Here is a 19,399-nt window from a genome sequence, read left to right as displayed (position 1 = left end):
ACACTTCGGTTGTGAAAATGTGATTTCTTGTACGGCTAGTACAATGTACCATTGGACGCTGGATGTTTGCACACTATCATTCATTGGTTAACTAGAAAGGAATATTTGGAACAGTGCATTCATACGAGAAGCCAAGATTGAAACTGCATTTCTGTATTACTGGGAAGCTTTTGATGTGTTTGTGTGGGTTAGTTTACTTGCTTATTGGATACCTACTAAACCATCTCTTTCTCTGGGATTAGCTTGGATTTCCTAATGTTGCAATTCTAAATTGCGTGAAGGGAGGCCTCTATACACACGAAAATCCACCATCAGTTCATTCCAAGGCTAACGAACCAAATGAGCGCCTGAGTAAACCAAATTGCCCCTGCTTTGTTTTCAATTGCATCCCTTGTTCCTCCCAGTGAGGGGTTTTATCTCAGCTCTGGGTGGTTGGTATTCTCACATGTGACAGGAGAGTTCAACCCAAGTAAAATCTGAGGCAGAAAACGCCATCTATTGGCCACCACACCGGACACCTACTCCCGCCCTCGCATCGGCATGTCAGCCAACCAGGATCTCTGGGTGAGTGTAAGAGTGCATTAGGACTGTTTAAAGAGGCCATCTTGTTTTCCACCTGTGCTGCCGTGCATCATCCACTTCAACGTCCCACTAGCCTGCTGACGGCTTGGAAAACAGGTGGGGGGAGTCGCGGGGCGATCAATAGCTCTAATTGATCCATTAGGCGCAGCACTTATATGAATCAGAGGAAGGCAGCGGCCCACAAGTATTAGGTCTGGCGATCGGAAGGCCTTTCCATGCTGCGGTGTAGATCTGGATCATTTATAATATGCCCGGGGCTACCAAGCACGCACACTGTTAATCTTGGACATACATGTTACAATTTATGAATTTTAATTCACCGATTACAATTTAATTAATGTGTGGCCTCATGCCTGCGTCTGGCAAAAGCTGCAATAATAATTTGATCACAAGGGCTGAGGAGGAGGGGGGGGAGGAGAGAGAGAGAGAGAGAGAGAGAGAGAGAGAGAGAGAGAGAGAGAGAGAGAGAGAGAGAGAGAGAGAGAGAGAGAGAGAGAGAGAGAGAGAGAGAGACAGAGAGACAGAGAGACAGAGAGACAGAGACAGACAGAGAGAGAGAGAGAGAGAGAGAGAGAGAGAGAGAGAGAGAGAGAGAGAGAGAGAGAGAGAGAGAGAGAGAGAGAGAGAGAGGAAAAAAGAGAGAAATAAACTTAATTGTGACATAGGTCATAGAAAAAAAACTGCCGTGTATTTACCAGTAATTACATAGATAATCTCTTTCATTAGCTACCGGTGCCTTCCCTACTCAACAAAACACGTACGTCCTAGCGTCATGTTTAAATTCCACCCTTCACAAACCAACTCTAAATTAATTTGACCGGGAAAGGGAGGCAACGCAGGAAGAGAATGCCATCTCATTTGTAGTCTTTTCTCTCATAGATTAATTTCTCTCTCAAGTGCACACAGGCTTTGTGGTGTTTGAAGCATGCAACGTCTTGACATGTGAACCCAAGTTCTCCCTTGTATTGTCAAGACAGCAAATGCTGAGCAACTCACTGTCAAACTAGACAATACTGAAGTGGATGGAAGGGACACCGCTGAGCAACGGTACGTTTTGTTCTGTATCATCTTATTTTGTGTGTCTCTTACGAATCAAACTTTTGTTTGCCAACAGCAAGTCTAGGGATCAGAGCCACTAGCTTGTTTGAACATCCTAAGATGACAAACAAGACATTTTGTTAGCCCTCCTCACTTTGCTACGGTATAGTGTGTATAGTTACACTGTTAAAACACTGTAAAGACACAAAAACAACCATGTATGTTCAAAAAGTCACCTAGCTGCCATTTTGCGACATACTGATGTACAGTCATGGCCAAAAGTATTGAGAGTGACATACATTTTGTGTTGCAAAGTTTGCTGCTTCAGTTGTTGTGGTGTTGATTCACATTGTTCCTCAATTATTGTGCAGAGTGATCAGATGGATCATTAGTATGCAGAGTGATCAGATGGATCATTAGTATGCAGAGTGATCAGATGGATTTTAAATAAAAGCTTAATTGCCCCCCCAAAAATGTAATGTATCACAAAAACCCACATTTCACAGTTTTTGGGCCCTGGCATAAAATGACTGCTAACAGAAGTCATATCATCAGTACAGGGAAAAGTGTGATCTAGTTCCAGCCAGGTGAAATGACTATCATTCTGATAGGATTTTAAGAGCAGTTTGATTGCTGTAAAAGAGGGGACTATTAGCATGTATTGGAAATGTTCGCCAAAAATAGTTTTCAACCCTTGAAATGTCCATTATTGTTTTCCAGTATTCCATACAAACGTGATTTTTTTTTCCTCAAATACTGAACTAGCAAACTTTGCAAAACCCAAAATGTGTCCCTGCCAAAACTTATGGTGACGTCTATACAGTAAACAACGACACTGAACCGAACGCATGCTTCGCCTACAGTACCTGATTCCCTGGATATGTGGACAAAGGCGTCGACCCCGCTTTCGCCGTAATTCCCCTCCGAGGCCAGGGTGGACACGTAGTTCCAGCCCATGGCCGTGACGATGTCCAGCATGGCCTGAGCCTGGTAGGAGTCGGGCGGGACCACGCGGGAGAAGAAGTCGTAGCGGGTGTTGTCGCTCAGCTCCGGGGCCGTGGAGGCGTAGCTGATCTGGGGGATCTGTGGAGGTGAGGAGGAAGAGGAGAGGAAGAGGGGAGGAGGCCGTCAGCAGGGTGGAGATAAGACAATGTACCCTTGGACGACGCTGGCTCGTGTGATTACAAGGTGAAGCCAGCCTGACATTTGGGGAATGATCTCGAGAGGAGTGTGTTCAAAATGTGGGCAACCCCCAGAACATGTCATCCAGGCCAACGGACCAGTTACCTGGGCCACTAACTGACTAATAAACGGCGGGGTATATTTGATGCCAACACAGTAAAGACAGACAAATGGACAGACAGACAGACAGACAGACATTCAGACAGACAGAGAGATAGGCAGGCAGGCAGCCATAGACAGACAGACACTGTGGGGAACCAGGTCATAGATTCCCTGGCAGACAGTTAGACAAGTCAGGGAGCGGTTGGATAATGGTCCTTTAGAAAACGATTGAAGGGTTGATTGATTTCGCTTCAGCCAAAGGGCAGACGGTGCTGGGCAGGGCCTACAGGCTGTCTCATTGGTATTCAAGGCTGAGGGGGGCGGGAGAAAGACAGACAGACAGGCGCAAAGGCTGTGCCAGCAATACAAATGCCACTCACAGCCTGGCAACTGGAGCCCATCTCTGTTCATTCTTAGACAGCTACAAATTAGAGGCTGGTAAATACAATGCAGCGGGTCCTGTTGCTCCCGCATCCTGTTTAATCCAACATCACCTGTGTGGTGCAAACATTCGGGAGTGCCTTCCAGGGGGTTAACCCATTGGTGTCTGGTTGGAGGAAATTAAGACCTGTTTAATTCCAAGGAGGCAAGATATTCAGGGCTGTAGTAAAGTATTTAAGATATTGAGAGCATAGTAGATGATAATGAATAACTTGAGGCAACTTCTAAAGCAGTCATAATCTTCTCATTTAATGAATCTTCTCCATTAAGTGATTAAGATCTGGGCTGAAACAAAGCCCACTTCTTATTTCTGCTTTAATGGGGTTGAAAGGATAGATTTCAAACGGCCGTTATCTGCTATAGCTCTCTTCCTTTTTTCCTTCCTGATCACACGTTAATCTGATGAAACACACAAGCTTCATTGCAGGGTCAGTTCAATGCATTCCAATAGATTCCAGACAGTGAGGGTTTCCACAGGGCTAAAGTGCTTGCGGGTTGCAATATAAGCAAGATAAATAATACTGGCCAGTGGCCACAAGAGATCTCGCCGAGTCTTCGTAATACACACACACACACAAACTCAACAGTCCTACATCAGCATAATGCAATGCAAACTTCTAGGATGTTTTAAGGGTCGCATACAAAAATGAATTATGCATAACTGCATTAGAGGTCGAGAACAATAAAACAAGTTGAAATAAGGGTGTGAAATATTCAATTTGACCAGTGTAGCTATTCCAGTAATTTCAGAATTAATTTGAGACATAGTTATTTCAATTTTAGATGTCATTAAACTTTTTTAAACTCTTCAGATGCTTTTGTTGTTGTTTACTTTTGGGTTTCTAGATTATACTGGCCATGAAGTACAAAAATCCCTCTTCTCTCAAATGCTAATCACCTGGGAAATCAACAACAATATCTCTACCGTCGTTTGAATGAAGTGAAAGCTTGAAGATAAAATTAAATAAAGTTAAATTCTGTTTGTAGCCTTTGTAGAATGACTGGCTTGACCAGACCAGAATTCTTAAGACCGCCACTTTAATACCACTGATGAACAGAAAGATACTGAGAGGATGCAAGATAGAAGAGAGATAAGAGTCGAAGAGAAAATAATTTTTTCAGACAATTCATGGATTATGCATACTGAAGTTTGACACACAAAATAACAAGGATGGCTTTCAACTTTGAAGACGCCCATGTGGCAACAGCATTGCTGTTGATTGTACATCTATATGAGATTAGTTGGCTAGGTATTGAGTCACTTTGCCTTTTCCAAGCTATAAGCATAAAAGATAAATCATGTACTAGTTCCACACACGGCTACTGTGGCCATCCAGATGTCCCCACAGCAGGGGGTGTGTGTGTAGAGACAGAGAAAGTATGCTGGTGTGTGCGTGAGTGTGTTTGTGAGTAGAGACAGAAATGAGAGAGAGTGCGAGAGGGAGGAAGAGGAGGAGAGGGAGAGGTAGGGTTGGTAGCAAAGACTACATGTATACTGAGAGGGGAAGAAAAAAGAGCAGCTGGGAAATGTAACTCAGGGCTGAGCAGATGTACCCTTACATTCTCTGTAGGAGTCTGTAGAGAGGGGTGGGACTCAAAGTTCTTTACCTGAAAAGGGCTGGGGAGCTCTCTGAATCCACCACACCTGCAGAACACAAGCTCCACTGTGTGCAATTGATATCCTCGTTTGGAGTGTTTCTTTTAGGGGTCTTGAGGTAAAGATTGACCTTAGGTGTACAGCATCAGACGAGTGACGTGATGCTCTAAGATGTCTGGGAACCCATTCATGACTTCCATCGTTGTCTTCTCTCTGTCTCTAAACTATAAGGCCTTTGTTTTATGTTGACGTTCACACCATACTGAAACAGGAGTTGGATCGCCTTCAACAGTCTCTTGTACATCAGGCTTGCGCAACCTCACTTCCCTTTTCAATAATCCAGCTGAAAGTTTTCTGCAGAGAACCAGAAAGCCAGCTAATGGAGATGTAAAACCATGTGGGTCGCCGGGCTGATATATTGTGTCCTCACAATCCTCATAGTAATAATCCTCCATAATCCTCAACCTAGACAACAACCTTTACTTAAGACAATTAAGCAAAGAGCTTAGTGCTAGTGTCTAGTGTCCCAATAAAGTCATGTAAACAGAGATGGATGGAACCATATATTTGGCCTGTCGCCCACTCAAATGTTTACAAACTCACAAGAAACCGACACGCGTGTTCACATGCGATCTGCACCATTAAATCCCATATTGACAACCGCCTGTTCTGAACGCTACACTTCTGCCTGCCTGCTGGTAATTAAGAAGAAGATTCAATTTGACATGACAGGGCATGACTCTTAATCCAGTTAAATTTGATGTATCTTTATTAATCCATTTATTTTCATTTCTGCTCCTCTAATTACATTTGCTTCATCTCGACAGGCACTTTTCACACAGATCTACATCCATCCATCTAGGTTGGAGATAATCTGTATCTACATCGTTCTCTTGTCTAAAAATGGCCACATTTACATTTCTTTATGGAACATTATCCAAGGTGACGTAAGCAGACAATATCAGATAAAAGGTTAGTGCCAAGAACAGTTTGTGCTTACAAGACAGGACAGCAACGGTCTCATATATTAAACCCCAACATCACAATACTTATATTGGTCCTACATTCTGTCTCAATCACATACTACCTTCATTTCTTTTCACGATGTTATCCCTGCCTAGTTAATGCAAGGGGTTCTGTAAAAACCTGCTACTTCTATTTCTGCGTAGGCTTTAGGGACAAGCACTCATGACAATCTAAGGTGGCATGTTGTCTTTGTTCAATGTGGCGACAAGGAAGTGACAGGTGAGGGGGGCACGCTGAAAACAATCATCAGGGATGGCTTCAGGTCCTGGGTCAGCGTTTCCCTGTTGTTGTTCTTATATTCTCTCAAATTGCTCTGCCCAATTCTCAACAAAATGCTTCCTTTGAAGGATGCTTGATAAAAGGAATTGTGAGTTTGAGAGAGCGATTTGGACCACATGTTCTTTAAATATATTTTATTAAAGGAAAACAAGAGTCACTGTGTTTGTGTTTTCCCTGGTTCCTTATTCTGAGGCTGATAGTATTTGAGGAACAAAAACCTTTGGACTCTGTTTCCAGTATGCTACACGTCTGTCATGTTTTCAGTGGAACAAACAGTATAATGTAGGTCCACGCTTGCTCAGAAACACCTGGAGAGTGTAATAAACAAACTCTCACGACAGATAGAATGACATTTTATGTTGTAGCATTCATATTTCCAACAGAAGAACTAAGGGTTCTAGCAAATCAACTATTAAAGATAGCTCAGATTGTTATGGATTGATGATGCCCCCATGCACAAAGCAAGGTCCATACGAAAATGTTTTGGCGAGTCAGATATGGAAAAAACATGACCTTCTTCTGCACATATCCCTGACCAAAACACTATCAATCATTTATGAAATGAATTCTAACACCATCTTTAAGCCAGGTCTAATCACCCAACATCAGTGCCCAATATTTGAGACCCTTGTCACAAACTTCAGAAAGTGTTAGACCACATTCAGAACAAGCTACACTGGTGTTAGCATCAGAATATAACATAGACAAGTAAAACCTGTCTCCCGAGTAGAATAATCCAGTCAATGTCATCATTATAATAACTCCAACATGTTCTGCAACAACTCAAACGTGGTCATGAATGCCTTGGTAAGGAGTGGTAAAAATCTGGGATTGGTCCTGCAAATACAACTTTCTGGGATCTGAGATTTTGATAATGACAAGAAACGGGTACAAAATGTGACTTCAAATGTAGTATATTGTCTTGAGTAAACTTCTTCCAGACACATTGATCTGACCTGAGATCTGGGGACTCTTGATTTGCCGCCTGTTAGTCTGCTGTCGCTGTGTGGAAGGGACAAAAGAAAAGGGCCCGCAAGAATCCAAGAGAAACCGGCATGCTGTGATACTCTGTCATCTGCTCCATTCGGAGAACCTGCCAGGCACTTTCTGAAAGCCTTGGCAGGTTTCAGGGGAACACAGTGTAGCTTTGCAGCACAGCCCGGTTGGTCTAATGTGGCTTGTCTGGCTCATTCACCCATTAATGGTGTTGCCATTTTTTTTTTACCTGGGTGACCATGCTTGTTTTGCTGTGTACGAGCGCCAAACAGCAGCCAGACAGCCTAAGTGGTAAAAAAAACACTTAGACGGCAAGTCTGGTGAACATGTGACATGCTGGGTCCATCATGGTGGATTAGAGAGGTAATCCAAACCCTCTTCACTATGAAGACTTTTCCACTAATCCCTCTATGGTACTGTATTAGCTGCTCTTCACCAGACCCTCCTGTGACGCAGTGAATGAATTCACCCCACAATTCACCCTCAGACGGAACGCACCCATAACATCACATAACATAACATCGCGTCACAGAGGACAACACCATTGTTTCAACAATGTCTCAGTTCAGGGGAATCCGGTAGTGGATATTTCTGTAATTAGTGGCCTTATGCTTACAGATGTTATGGTTCTTTATCATTTTCTCTCACAAAAATGCATACGCTCCCACAAACACGCTCACACAAGTAAACTAAAACACACAAAATCTTAAAGAAATCGTAGAAGCTTTTTTTTTTGTGAAGCTAAACCTGACTTGAACTGAGAAGGTCTAATTACACATGAGCCTTTACTGCCTGACAAATTAGTAGTTAGTGGCCCTTCCCAATCCAAGTCCAACTCACAGGCAGGTTTTTTTTGGTACTGGAAATTACTTGGAATGATTTGTTCTGTGTTAAAGTTAAACTTGTTTCTGTGTATTTATTTACACATCATTGATCCACGATGCCCTACATACATTGTGACATAATTGCTGTATACAGTTTACTGAACTAACCTCTCTAACCAATTTGAGTCAATCTACTGTACAGATGAAACTAAATAGATTATGGTATCTCTGGTATCTCTGGTATCTCTTCGTGTTTGGTAACACCAAAGATCCTTGACAAAAAAAAACACTGATTCTGTATGGATTATTCTCTTGGTTGTTGGGTGGCTAGTTGATGGAAAGTTTAGACACAGGTGATTTTTTTTTTTTAAAGGCACTCTTTTCGATGTGTCGATTTAGATACCAGCCACGCCCAAATGTCACCACGGCTGCTCCTTTCACACTGGCAGAAGTTTGGTAAAAAAGAAACGGCGTGCAGTGACGCACCAAAGTGATGTCAACAGAGTCTGCTGATTCGCCAAGTGTGCTCGGCAGCATATTTTTAGCTGGCAGGTGTGAGCTCCTGGGTACAGTAGCATGGCAACCCATCTGGCAGATTTTCATCATGTTCCCCACACAATGACAGACAGTACAAGTCAAGCGTGTGCAACTGCTAGTGAAACATCGTTGAAGTAATCAGGGCAAGGTCTACCACTCCTGTAGCCACCGGACATAATATGATGAGCTGTGACACGGGCACTAAGCAGGCAACTGACAGTAGGTTTTTCCAACCAGCTATCCTCTTTGACCTGGATAATCATGTTTAACTAACTGATTGATTGAAAACTCATGCTATACATAGAGACATAAATGTCCTTGGCTGAGGAACAACATCCCTGTATAGGCCTTCATTCATGTGGCTACAAATCATTTTCTTTGTCTCCATTTCTTTTTTCGCCCGTGAATGAACACTGTCTTCCTTCCTTCCTCTCCTCTTCCTTTCTCTCCGACACGTTTAGCAGCTCACTCTCCCAAATCCCCGTCTCCAAGCCTCCCTGCCACCTTCCTCCTTTAATCCCCTCGCTTCTCCCAGCCTCTCAAGTCTCCTCAGCCGTCACCGCAAAAGTTAATGACAGTCCATCCCCTAACCCTTTCCACCGCCCACACTTTCCTGATTCCCCTCCCCAGGGCCTTCATTTCCCTTCCATCGGGGGAATTTTCCTTATTTTCTTTTTTCCCCCCTAGCTCACCTTCCAATCGTTTTAGCTCGGTGCCCCTAAGCTCTGCATACCTCCCCAGTGAGTTCCCCTGGCTACCCAACAACCCCTGCCTTGGTAAGCAGGTGACTGTCAGATTCCTCCCGCTACGTCATCACTGTTTATTTTTCAGAGATGGGGATATTTGGGAGTTAATCCACCTGACAGCCAGACCACCGCCCCCCTGCTGCTGATAATCTTTGAGTATGTGGTGAAGGAAAATGATGTCCTTTGTGCAACAAACAGATCAAATTCACTGCAGAGTTTTTCTCAAAATATTTAGCATGTTGCTAAACATCAACAGCAGCTGGTCAATTAACAATAGAGTGACAGTACGGTAAGTGGCTAGTTACAAACTGTTGCTTTCAACTGACAAACAGCTATAATTAATGATAGAAAGAGATACACTTATCCAATCCATGTGTAGATACTGGAAATCTCGCTAGAGGTTCACTATAGTAGCTGGACACTAATGACACAATAAATGAAAATGACATGCATTTAGTCATTTAGCAGACGCTCTTATCCAGAGCGACTTACAGTAAGTACAGGGACATTCCCCCCGAGGCAAGTAGGGTGAAGTGCCTTGCCCAAGGACACAACATAATGTGGCACGGCAGGGAATCGATCCGGCAACCTTCTGATTACTAGCCCGACTCCCTCACCGCTCAGCCATCTGACTCCCTCCAAAGATGTGGCATAGATGCTCACAAGATGCACACTACATGCTAACTAGATGTACATTAGGTGAACAATGACTGTAATGCTATACAAATGACGACAATCACTCTCATGCTAAATCCCCGGCTCTCAACAGCAACCTCTGCATCAACAGTTCATATCTGATTGAACATTGATTATGGATGTTGTGTGAGCTCATATTTGGTGAGTCTGGAATATTAGTAGATCTCCTGGAAAGGGAAAGATTAACCAACTCTTAGACCCTGTCAGCATGAAGGAGAAAACAGGATTTATTCTGATGAAGGCAAGGCTGAAGATTAGCATAAGTCACCCTCTGGGTACACTGTGGGAAAAAAATGCTTAGCTGCACTTGTCAAAGTTTATCTACCTGACAGGCAGACACACACACAAAGTGTTTGTGCCCTTTCCCCCTTCCCTTCAGATTGACGCGTGCAAGCATACAACTATATAACCAAATGTAATACTTGAAGTACTTTACTACATGTAGACCTAAAGTGTCGCAAGAAAATTGTATTGTACTGTATGGACTACTAGCCATTAGTACGTCAAAGAAAGTCACCTATAAACCATCAACATATCATCAGCAAGGTCGGGGATTACTGAGTTGCTGGGTTCCAATGCAAAGTCCTCCATTAACATAAATAGCAAGACATAGTAAGTGTTAGCATTGCTTTTCCTGAACATAGTTTACCTTGACATCACCCCTGCTGTGCTGGCTTTGGCAACTAAGAAACACTGAATCATTTACAAGGGAGAAAGACACACACTAATCATTTCCCTCGACTTGCATTATTCAGGATAGACTAAGTTGCTTTAGTAGGTAATACTTTCATTTGATTTTCAGCATGTCTTAGGACGCATTTGGAAGCTGGAATCACTCTTTTTCCTGTCCTCTGACTATTCCATGTTTATACGGGTAAAATGAGGACACACAATTCAGCTACCACAAAGCATACAAATTACCTGTGTACTTTGGTTCTATAGCTATATCCTAAAACATTGCTGTTCTGAAATGTGCCTTTTGGAAATCTGTCCCATCACAACACAACTCCTAAAAGATTGTTATGTTGGTGCTATCGCAACAACAAACCATCGCTGCACAGTCACTGAAGGCAATGGAAGTGCTATGAATACGTTTTACTGCTACCAATTCACGTCAGAAGTGCCATTATTGTTAAAGTAAATCGCACAAGATATTCTCCCCCCCCCCATCTGCAAACATGAAAAAACACTATTCATCAACCTGTCCTCTTGAATCAAAGTGACATCCTTCTGTCAAAGGTTTCAGTATCTTGCAACAGCTAGATGTCCATTAAGGATTAATCTAAACTCTATTGTTGAGTATAAAGTAGTTACAGTAAATGGCTTTGGGCCAGTTGTGTTAATTTATCTCAGTGTCTTCCATGCTGCTGTTCGGATGAAGAGATGGGCTGATGACTGAAGAGCCCTGTACAATAAACTTTGTTTTTGCTAAACTTTGAAGTCAAATGCTATTGAAAAGCATTGGCTATCAGCATTAGTCATGCAGTGAGGATAGAAAAACAGATTTGAGTAAGTTCAAGATATCCCTTCCTGCCTACTCTGTCTTACATCGTAGCCCACCTTGTTAATTTCGATATATTTAGCTGCTGACAACAGTGTAGGAACACAGTGTTTTTCTTTGGAGAGTTTGCAAGATAGTTCCTTGGGCTAATTACTGCCTACTCCCTCAATAACTGCAGTCTTGTAATTGCTGGGTTTGGGAAAGAACATAGTTGAAACGGCTAGCCTCACGTAAAGACCCAACAACGGTAAATCTCTCTGCTTTGAGGGTGTGGTGAAATGGATGGGGATTACACTTCTGTATGCTTCTGAGACTGGGTATGCACAGGGTAGGGAGACTGCATTTAACAGTTAGGACTGTGAAGATGTATCCATTTGAAAAACAGCTACTTGTCTTGAGGTCTGTGGTTAGGGAGTTTTTTTTATCAAAAGCCACACCGAGGAGATCCAGCGGTACTGAAAGCGAAGCTGATTCTGACAACTGCCGTTTTCAGATCTACTTTCAATTATCCTTTCAAGCTGACAGTGCACAGCAGGGAATTCAATACAGCCGCAAAACAAGAAACTCTAATCCACAAAAACGAATGTTCAGGAATATTGTCCTCCAGCTCCTGAAGAGATGAGGATACTTCAACCGTCAGTTGTTCAGATTTCTTAGGAGTAAAACAAAGTATAGCAGAACTTGCTTAAGTCTTTTCTTTCTTAAGTCTTTTCTTTTTTTCTTTTCTATTAGAACCTTAGACTGAGACATGATTTAAATAGCGAGAATCATTCCGTCCAGTGAAAAGACCCTAGTACAGCTATGACGCACTTTGGGACATTGTGACAGTGCAGTGTGAGATTAAAATAAAGCCTGGTGTCTTGCTTGGGCTGTCCTCACTGTGATCTAAGGCTCCCTGGTTCCTAAAGCCCTATGGGGAGTCCTTGTGGAGCAGGATTTATGTAGATGGATTCCGTCCGAATAATATTTTTCAGTGTACTCAATGGCTCACTTAAAGTCTGGCCTTCTCTTGGCGGAGGAATTGAAATGGAAAATATCCTCTCCCGTCTCAGTCTCACTTCTTAATTATCAGAGAGTCAGTCAGCCTTAGGTGCGACAGAAGCTAGAGTGCATCCAAACCTAATTTAGGTGTGATGTATTCTGATTAGAGAGAAAATAGTTCTGACAAATAGAACAGGGAAGGAAAGTAGGATTGGAAGACCTGACCATGACTCAAAGACAGGATAACTAAATGTGTTGCTATTCAGGTGCCATATACCACACCACAATGTTTATTTTTGCTAAAACCTTCAATAAACTAAACAACTCCCAGCTCCAGTAATGTGATGTTTATTTATGTTAGGTTTAATATGTGGTCAGCTCTTCACTTACAAAACACTGGCAGGCTGTATTTATGATCCTGGTCTTAAGAACAGGGAAGGGTCAGAAAGCCAGTCTGCAACACTAATGAATAATGGATTGCGGTGTAATGTAATGTATATGATTACCCTTATCCGAGCCAAGATCATCTGAAGGTCATTGTCTGGGGCAAGTGTAGCTGCGTGTACAGACACAAACAAGTGTCAGCACTTGTTTTGACAGTGTAAACTGACAGATACAGTATGGAGGCGGGAAAGAGAGGGAGATGGAGTAAGAGCTTAAGCGGTGACTAGGCTACACTACATGTTTACTGCATCCTCAACTTTGGAGCGATTCAAAGTTTCCCACAAAAGCTGTCCGGGGGGCGTGGGCCAGAATACTAATGAGAGGTTTATGGTTAACAATTCAGATCGAGGACTGTCTGCCCCAAGAGAGACTGAACACATCTCGGATCTAGTCCAGGGTCAAGGATGCAGGGGGGGTTTTTACATAAGTTTGCATTGTTTGTCAAATGCTGAAACACTCAATTCGAACCTTATCCAGAAGAAAATATATCCAATTAATGATCTTCTAGCGGTTGTCTCGAAAACGTTCAAATATTCAGTTATGACTTCAGAACTTTAGTACGCAACTCAGTTAAAGTACTGTGAGCATAGCCTACTGTCTGATACACAGGTTTGGTAACACTTTATTTTGATGGTCCATCTGTTGACCTATCTGTTGATACGATCAGTAACTATTCAGTAGCATGTCAAGAATGTATCCGTTTAAATTCAACAAAACTGTTTCAACAGATATGTAGTTATGCATTCAACTCATATTTTTCTTTTAACATTTACATTGTCATTTAGCAGACGCTCTTATCCAGAGCGACTTACAGTAAGTACAGGGACATTCCCCGAGGCAAGTAGGGTGAAGTGCCTTGCCCAAGGACACAACGTCATTTGCACGGCCGGAATCGAACCGGCAACTTTCTGATTAAAAACCTCCCTACCTTTACATGAGTATATACATGCATATACATGAGTTGTGATAAATGTTTATGGTGGACGTATTCAGGCCAGGGAATTGGCTATAAAATGTTGAGCAACCTGACCAAAAGTAGTAAAAATAAAATAGCTTTTTTTCATTCCTTTGCTGCCTATAATTTTTGTTTTACTGTACTTTATAGCCTGGTATTGACTTAAGTTAACCAGTGTTATTGAACAGTTTTGCTAAACGTTCCTCTTTATGTACAAATGGTTAATATGTGTTCTGTTGACAGTTTATAGGCATTCTACAACACCCAATGGTTTTTCACTTTAATTGAATGGTCCTAAAACATTTAGTGTAGTATGCCTTTTAATAGTTTGTGAATAATCAAGAAGAGAAGCACATTATCTTTAGTTGAGAATCAATACATTATCAACAGATAGTAAAGGTATCAGTTAACTGACAATTAGTTGAATATTGGTTAAAAAACCTTGAAAGTAAGCAGACATTTTGTAAAGTCTGTAGATCAACACTTGAAATGCACCTGATAATCTACAGACAGCTAGTTGAATGCATAACTACATATCTGTTGAAACAGTTTTGTTGATTGTAAACAGATACATTGTTGATATGCTACTGAGTAGTTACTGATAACCTACAATGTGTCAACAGAAGGACCATCAAAATAAAGTGTTAACCAAGAGGGTATTCCATTTCATCTTTTCTTAGCTGCCTTCCGCAACAGAACTGATGTGAAGAACACAAAGCAGGGTGTGCCGTTTCAGCATGTCTGATATTCCTGGATATTGACTGGCCACACAAATGTGATCCAGTGCGTCTCAACCATCACGGTGTAATTGGAGCAGACCAGGCGGGCGGCGTGGCCAGCTGATCCAGGATCAGGGGGATCAAGGCGTTGTTGGCTCTCTCGACCCACAGACGCACACAGGCCTACGGGTCAGTAACCAAGGATGCCCGGTCAATCACACAGAGAGGCTTTTTTGCAGCTGAAAGGGAGATAAATCTCAGCTGGTCTGTTTGCTTCTTACACACACACACACACACACTATTGCTACACCGAACACACTTTTATTTTCCTGTTTATTTCTCCCTTTCTCTCTCTCCCTTCCCTTGCTTTCGCTTTCTCCTCCTCCTGCTTTCTATCTCTTTTCCTCTGTCTCTCCTATCTATGTCTCCCTCTCTTTCACGCACACACACACACACACAAACGCACACTTCTACCTACACATCACTGTGACAGTGTGATGACAGGAAGCAGGTCCTCGGCTGATCTATGCCTTGATGTCCAAGTGCCCAAGGGGGCGTGTGGGCGGGGTGGGGGTGGCGGAGTTCAGCAATGAGACACACGTGTCAGGACACATGAGTATCACCACTTTGGGACGGCCCACGTGGAATTGGCAGAGGATTGGAGGAGGCAGAAAAAACCCTTTCATCCAATCAGCAATCACTTTGTGACAGCTAAGCGTCTGTCCAGTCCCCGGGGGAAGCTGATGTCTCTTGACAGAGCTATATTGTTACAGTCTTTTCAGAAATGACGATGGGGCTTAAGGAAAATGTCTGTCTCTTACCTTGTAGCTACAAGTGTTAAGCACACAGCACCAACACTTGTCCGATTTGAAGTTGGCCTCCTTAAGGAAATCCTCCACTGACAAAATACTTAAGAACTGTGCACGATCTGTGATTATCTGCTGCACTTGTACTATATGTATGTCGCTTGGATAAAAGGGGGGGGGGGGGGTCAAATTGTAAGATGTGTTACTTAAGCTGTTATCCCTTGAAACGCAAGAATAAAATAAATCAATGAATAATTGATTTTGATCAGCTATTATCAGCTATGCATGTGTCTGTGGAAGATGAGGTTTACAACCCAGGTCTAAAGAACATACAGGTCCAAGTTCAATCAGACAAAACATGGTTGTCATCATCATATCTGTTTCTTTCCACTTCCACTAACCCAGAGGAGCCTGTGTGCATTGGAGGCGAACAAATTAAGTGATTTAATTACACAATGTCACGGAAACATCACACAGCAGGAGAGAAGACATATATAGATGTATAGACACGCGCTAGGCAGAAATGCAGATGCTAACGGCATCCGGCTAGGCATGAAGCCTAAGTGGTGACGGTTGAGGGTAGAGGTTTTAGTCAGAAAATACAAAATCTTGAAAGGAAAAGTCGAAAAGATTGCCCTCTTTGTTAGAGTATTGTGTTAATACATTGCTCGGTGACAGGCTTGTGAATTTTTAACAAAGAAAACAGGGAAGCTTTTCTTCTACTGCGGCTGCAAGACACCAGGCCCCTGCACCACAGCGCAATGAACAAATGACTGGTGAGTATCAAAGAAAACCTGCCAGAACCTATTATGTCTAGTGTTTGAACATAGAGCGCCACCCTCCCTTAGGATGTCCGGAAATGTCAAACTGACACATGCTTACTGGGAAGAAACAGCTCCAAGAAGTACGTTTTATTTTTATTATTTTTAAGGCACAACCAGCTGGCAACAAACCGTTACATTTCCTCTATGATCTCTGAGAGTGTTCAGAAGCATCCAGTTGGTTTTCTAAAGAAAGTTTCCTGAGTAAACCTCTGCTTTTGGTCTGCCCCTGGTTGTTAGTCAATCATGGCTTTGCGCTTTTCAACCTGGGTTTTTATTTGCGAGAGCTGCACAATTGTTTAATGACGGCGTAATGCCCTGCAGACCACAAGGGTATTTCTTAGACGGCAGCCTATAAAAAACATAACTCGACCTGTTATACCTCTCATCTGCTCATTTCTGCATCGATGCTTCGCTCTAGAGTAGTTATTGAGTTTAATCGATAATGTTTGGATGCTTATTGCGAACGGGAAAACCGATCTTGTGATTTCCATGCCATCTCGGTCGAATTCAAAAACGGTATTCTCGACTCATTGATCACCACGCAATAATGTAACAAGCCTTTATCGGCTTTGACAGTTTGCACAAGACAACGTGACCGCATCGAGCAACAGTTTCATTTTAAATGGCAGACCTTGATGCGGGCCGCTGCGTTCTATCGGTGCTAATTGTGCATTGATTGGCCAGTCATCTTACATGAACCTGTGGGGAGTGGGAGGGGGAGGGGGGTCCATATAAACTATGAATGATCAGGAAGAAAAGCAGGAAGGAGGATTAAGGCAGTCTCCTGCCCTCGGTAATTAAACCACCGCTACAGAACCATTTCGGTAATAACCACCTCTGTGGCAGAAAACCATTTCACTCGAAGGACAGCAGCTTGCCAACACAACAAATTATTTGTTTGGCCACATGGAACAGTGCCTTTATAGCTTTACTTTTTGTAGTTGAATTATGTAGCCTTGGGCTGTGTTCTTGCCCTTTTCCCCCTGCGGAGTATGAACAGAACGGGACTTGTCTTCACCCAACTAACATGTAATGAAGATAAGTTGTTGTTTTCTTGTTCATTTGAGACAAATTCAGAACCATCATTTTTTATTTTAAGGTCTCTATATGTTTAGACAACAAGCACTGTCTCATTCTATATGTTTGACTTATAATGAATTATTTCACCAGTCTTTGGATAACCAACGTGTCCTGTGGATGTCACTAAGGGGAACTAATGGTGACAAACTGTTACAGAATTGTCATTATGAATCATTGTCATTAACATCATCCTCATCATGGTTCATGTTGACAGTCTGGCTGTCTTACTTAAATAATTTTTTTACAATATTCCAATGAATGGGCATACAAAGCATTATTATTAGGCACCACACAATATACCGTGCTCCCTGGCAACTATTTAATAAAAAATGCAGTCTACTTTCAGGAGTGTGAATGCAGCTCTCCTCCACCTTCACTCTTACACATTCACTCACATCCAATCTGTGAAAAACACAGGGCTGTGAAGCCGCCTGGTGAACAAACTCGTACATACTGTTCACTGCAGACTGCACGTAGGGCTGAGATAATGGAAGCGTAGGGAAGGTAGAGTACACTCATAACCATGTTTTCCAGGGAGGTAACTGACATTAAAAGCACTTGCATTTCCAGAATACGGGACTGTGTCATTAAATCGATGACTATTTCCATCTGTGCCTAACGCATTGGTTCATCTTCTCCGCTCTGGCGTGACGTTTCATCTTGACACCCCGTCTATGAATGATTGTGTTTCACAAGTTGAGCGTTAAGAAGTGCAAGATAACACTCCCTCGCTGTAAGTCATTGCTACACACCGGTCCAGGAGGTCTGATGTCAGTGACTCCCCCCCACAACATTGTTCCATTGCCTGTGATTAGACTCCACAGTTCACTCACACAACAGATCTATGTAATGGATGGAGATGCCCAGTAATGGATCTGTTGGCGGTTATGAGGAATGAGCTTCGGAGGTGGCTGAACTTTCTCAAGGGTGTAAATCTAGCACTTTCCCCTGCAACACTGGAGGTGGCGACTTTTCCGGAATTCTCCAGTGAAATTAAGAAAGGGGAGAAGGCAGAGAATGGATCTGATTACCTTTCAAGCCGCTCCGAGTGTAACGCCTGTGGAGAAGTCAATAATTACCGCAGAGCTAGCACCAACCAAAGGTCAAAGGCCGGGGTCAAGATGAAAAAGAAAACGGTTAAAATATCCCTTGTTCAGTGTTACGGCCACGTTTATATATTTCTGTCTGCGTCCGTAGAATGGTCCTCCCTTCTGTTTCTCATCTGTCTCTCATTCATACATTCAGGGGTCCGTCTGTGATTGACTGTTCCAACTTCAACAAGTCAACTCCATGCGACTGCTCCCGACCAATCAGCTAACTTCCCAGCTTCCATTTAGGCCCCACCTGTCTTCTGACGATTGATTCTGTAGTTGTGCTGTTGAGAGTCGACTTAGTTCTGTGTGTAGTTCGTTGATGTCGGCTCTGTGTTTGTTGTTGATTGTTAAAAGTATCAAAGTTAGTAGTAAATATCATCCTCTCATTTAGTGTTTGTGCCTTTAAGTGCTAAAGTGCTTTCTGTTTGGTTTGAACATTCGCGCGGGAGCTAGGGGATAGGTAAGCTGTCCATGGGCATACATCCCATCATGTAGCATTACTTTTGTTTAATAACACTAGGTATGGAACAGGTGCTACCCCATGTTTTTAGTACAGGGCTGTTTTTCAATTTGGTACTTTTACTAATTACTTTTCTTTGGCACCGTTCATGGTTCCCTTGTTACCCTATGACAATTATTTTGTTGTAGTAAATATCCCTTTTGTGTTGAAACATTATTGCCTACGTTGTTGTGCTGTGGCACACGCACTCTGCCAAACACGGTTCATTTATTTGTTAGGCCCCTTCTCTCTCCCTAGAGAGACAAACCAAAGAGAGGGTTGTAACACTGAGTAAACAATGGTTTTAACGGCTCCTTTACATTAACCGTAATCTATACCCAAAAGGGAAAATAATTCCTACGGCAACCCAGGGGTCAGAGGTGAACGACCCACCAGGGCTGCTACAGTGTGAGTCACAGTTAAAGGGTTCCCCTTGAGGCGAGTCCTGAC

General features: G+C 42.7%; 1 protein-coding gene across 1 annotated transcript in view; it reads right to left on the bottom strand.

Moving 5' to 3' along the window:
• Positions 1-19,399, bottom strand: part of LOC124476720 (metabotropic glutamate receptor 8-like) — an 87,194-nt gene that overhangs the window by 55,302 nt on the left and 12,493 nt on the right. Inside the window, exon 2 of the mRNA XM_047034024.1 lies at positions 2,487-2,703. Within this exon, the coding sequence (XP_046889980.1) occupies positions 2,487-2,703 (217 nt within the window). The remainder of the gene's footprint in view (positions 1-2,486; positions 2,704-19,399) is intronic.

This window comes from Hypomesus transpacificus, chromosome 14, assembly GCF_021917145.1.
Source record: "Hypomesus transpacificus isolate Combined female chromosome 14, fHypTra1, whole genome shotgun sequence".
NCBI lineage: Eukaryota > Metazoa > Chordata > Actinopteri > Osmeriformes > Osmeridae > Hypomesus > Hypomesus transpacificus.
This window is presented reverse-complemented; position numbering and strand designations above follow the sequence as displayed.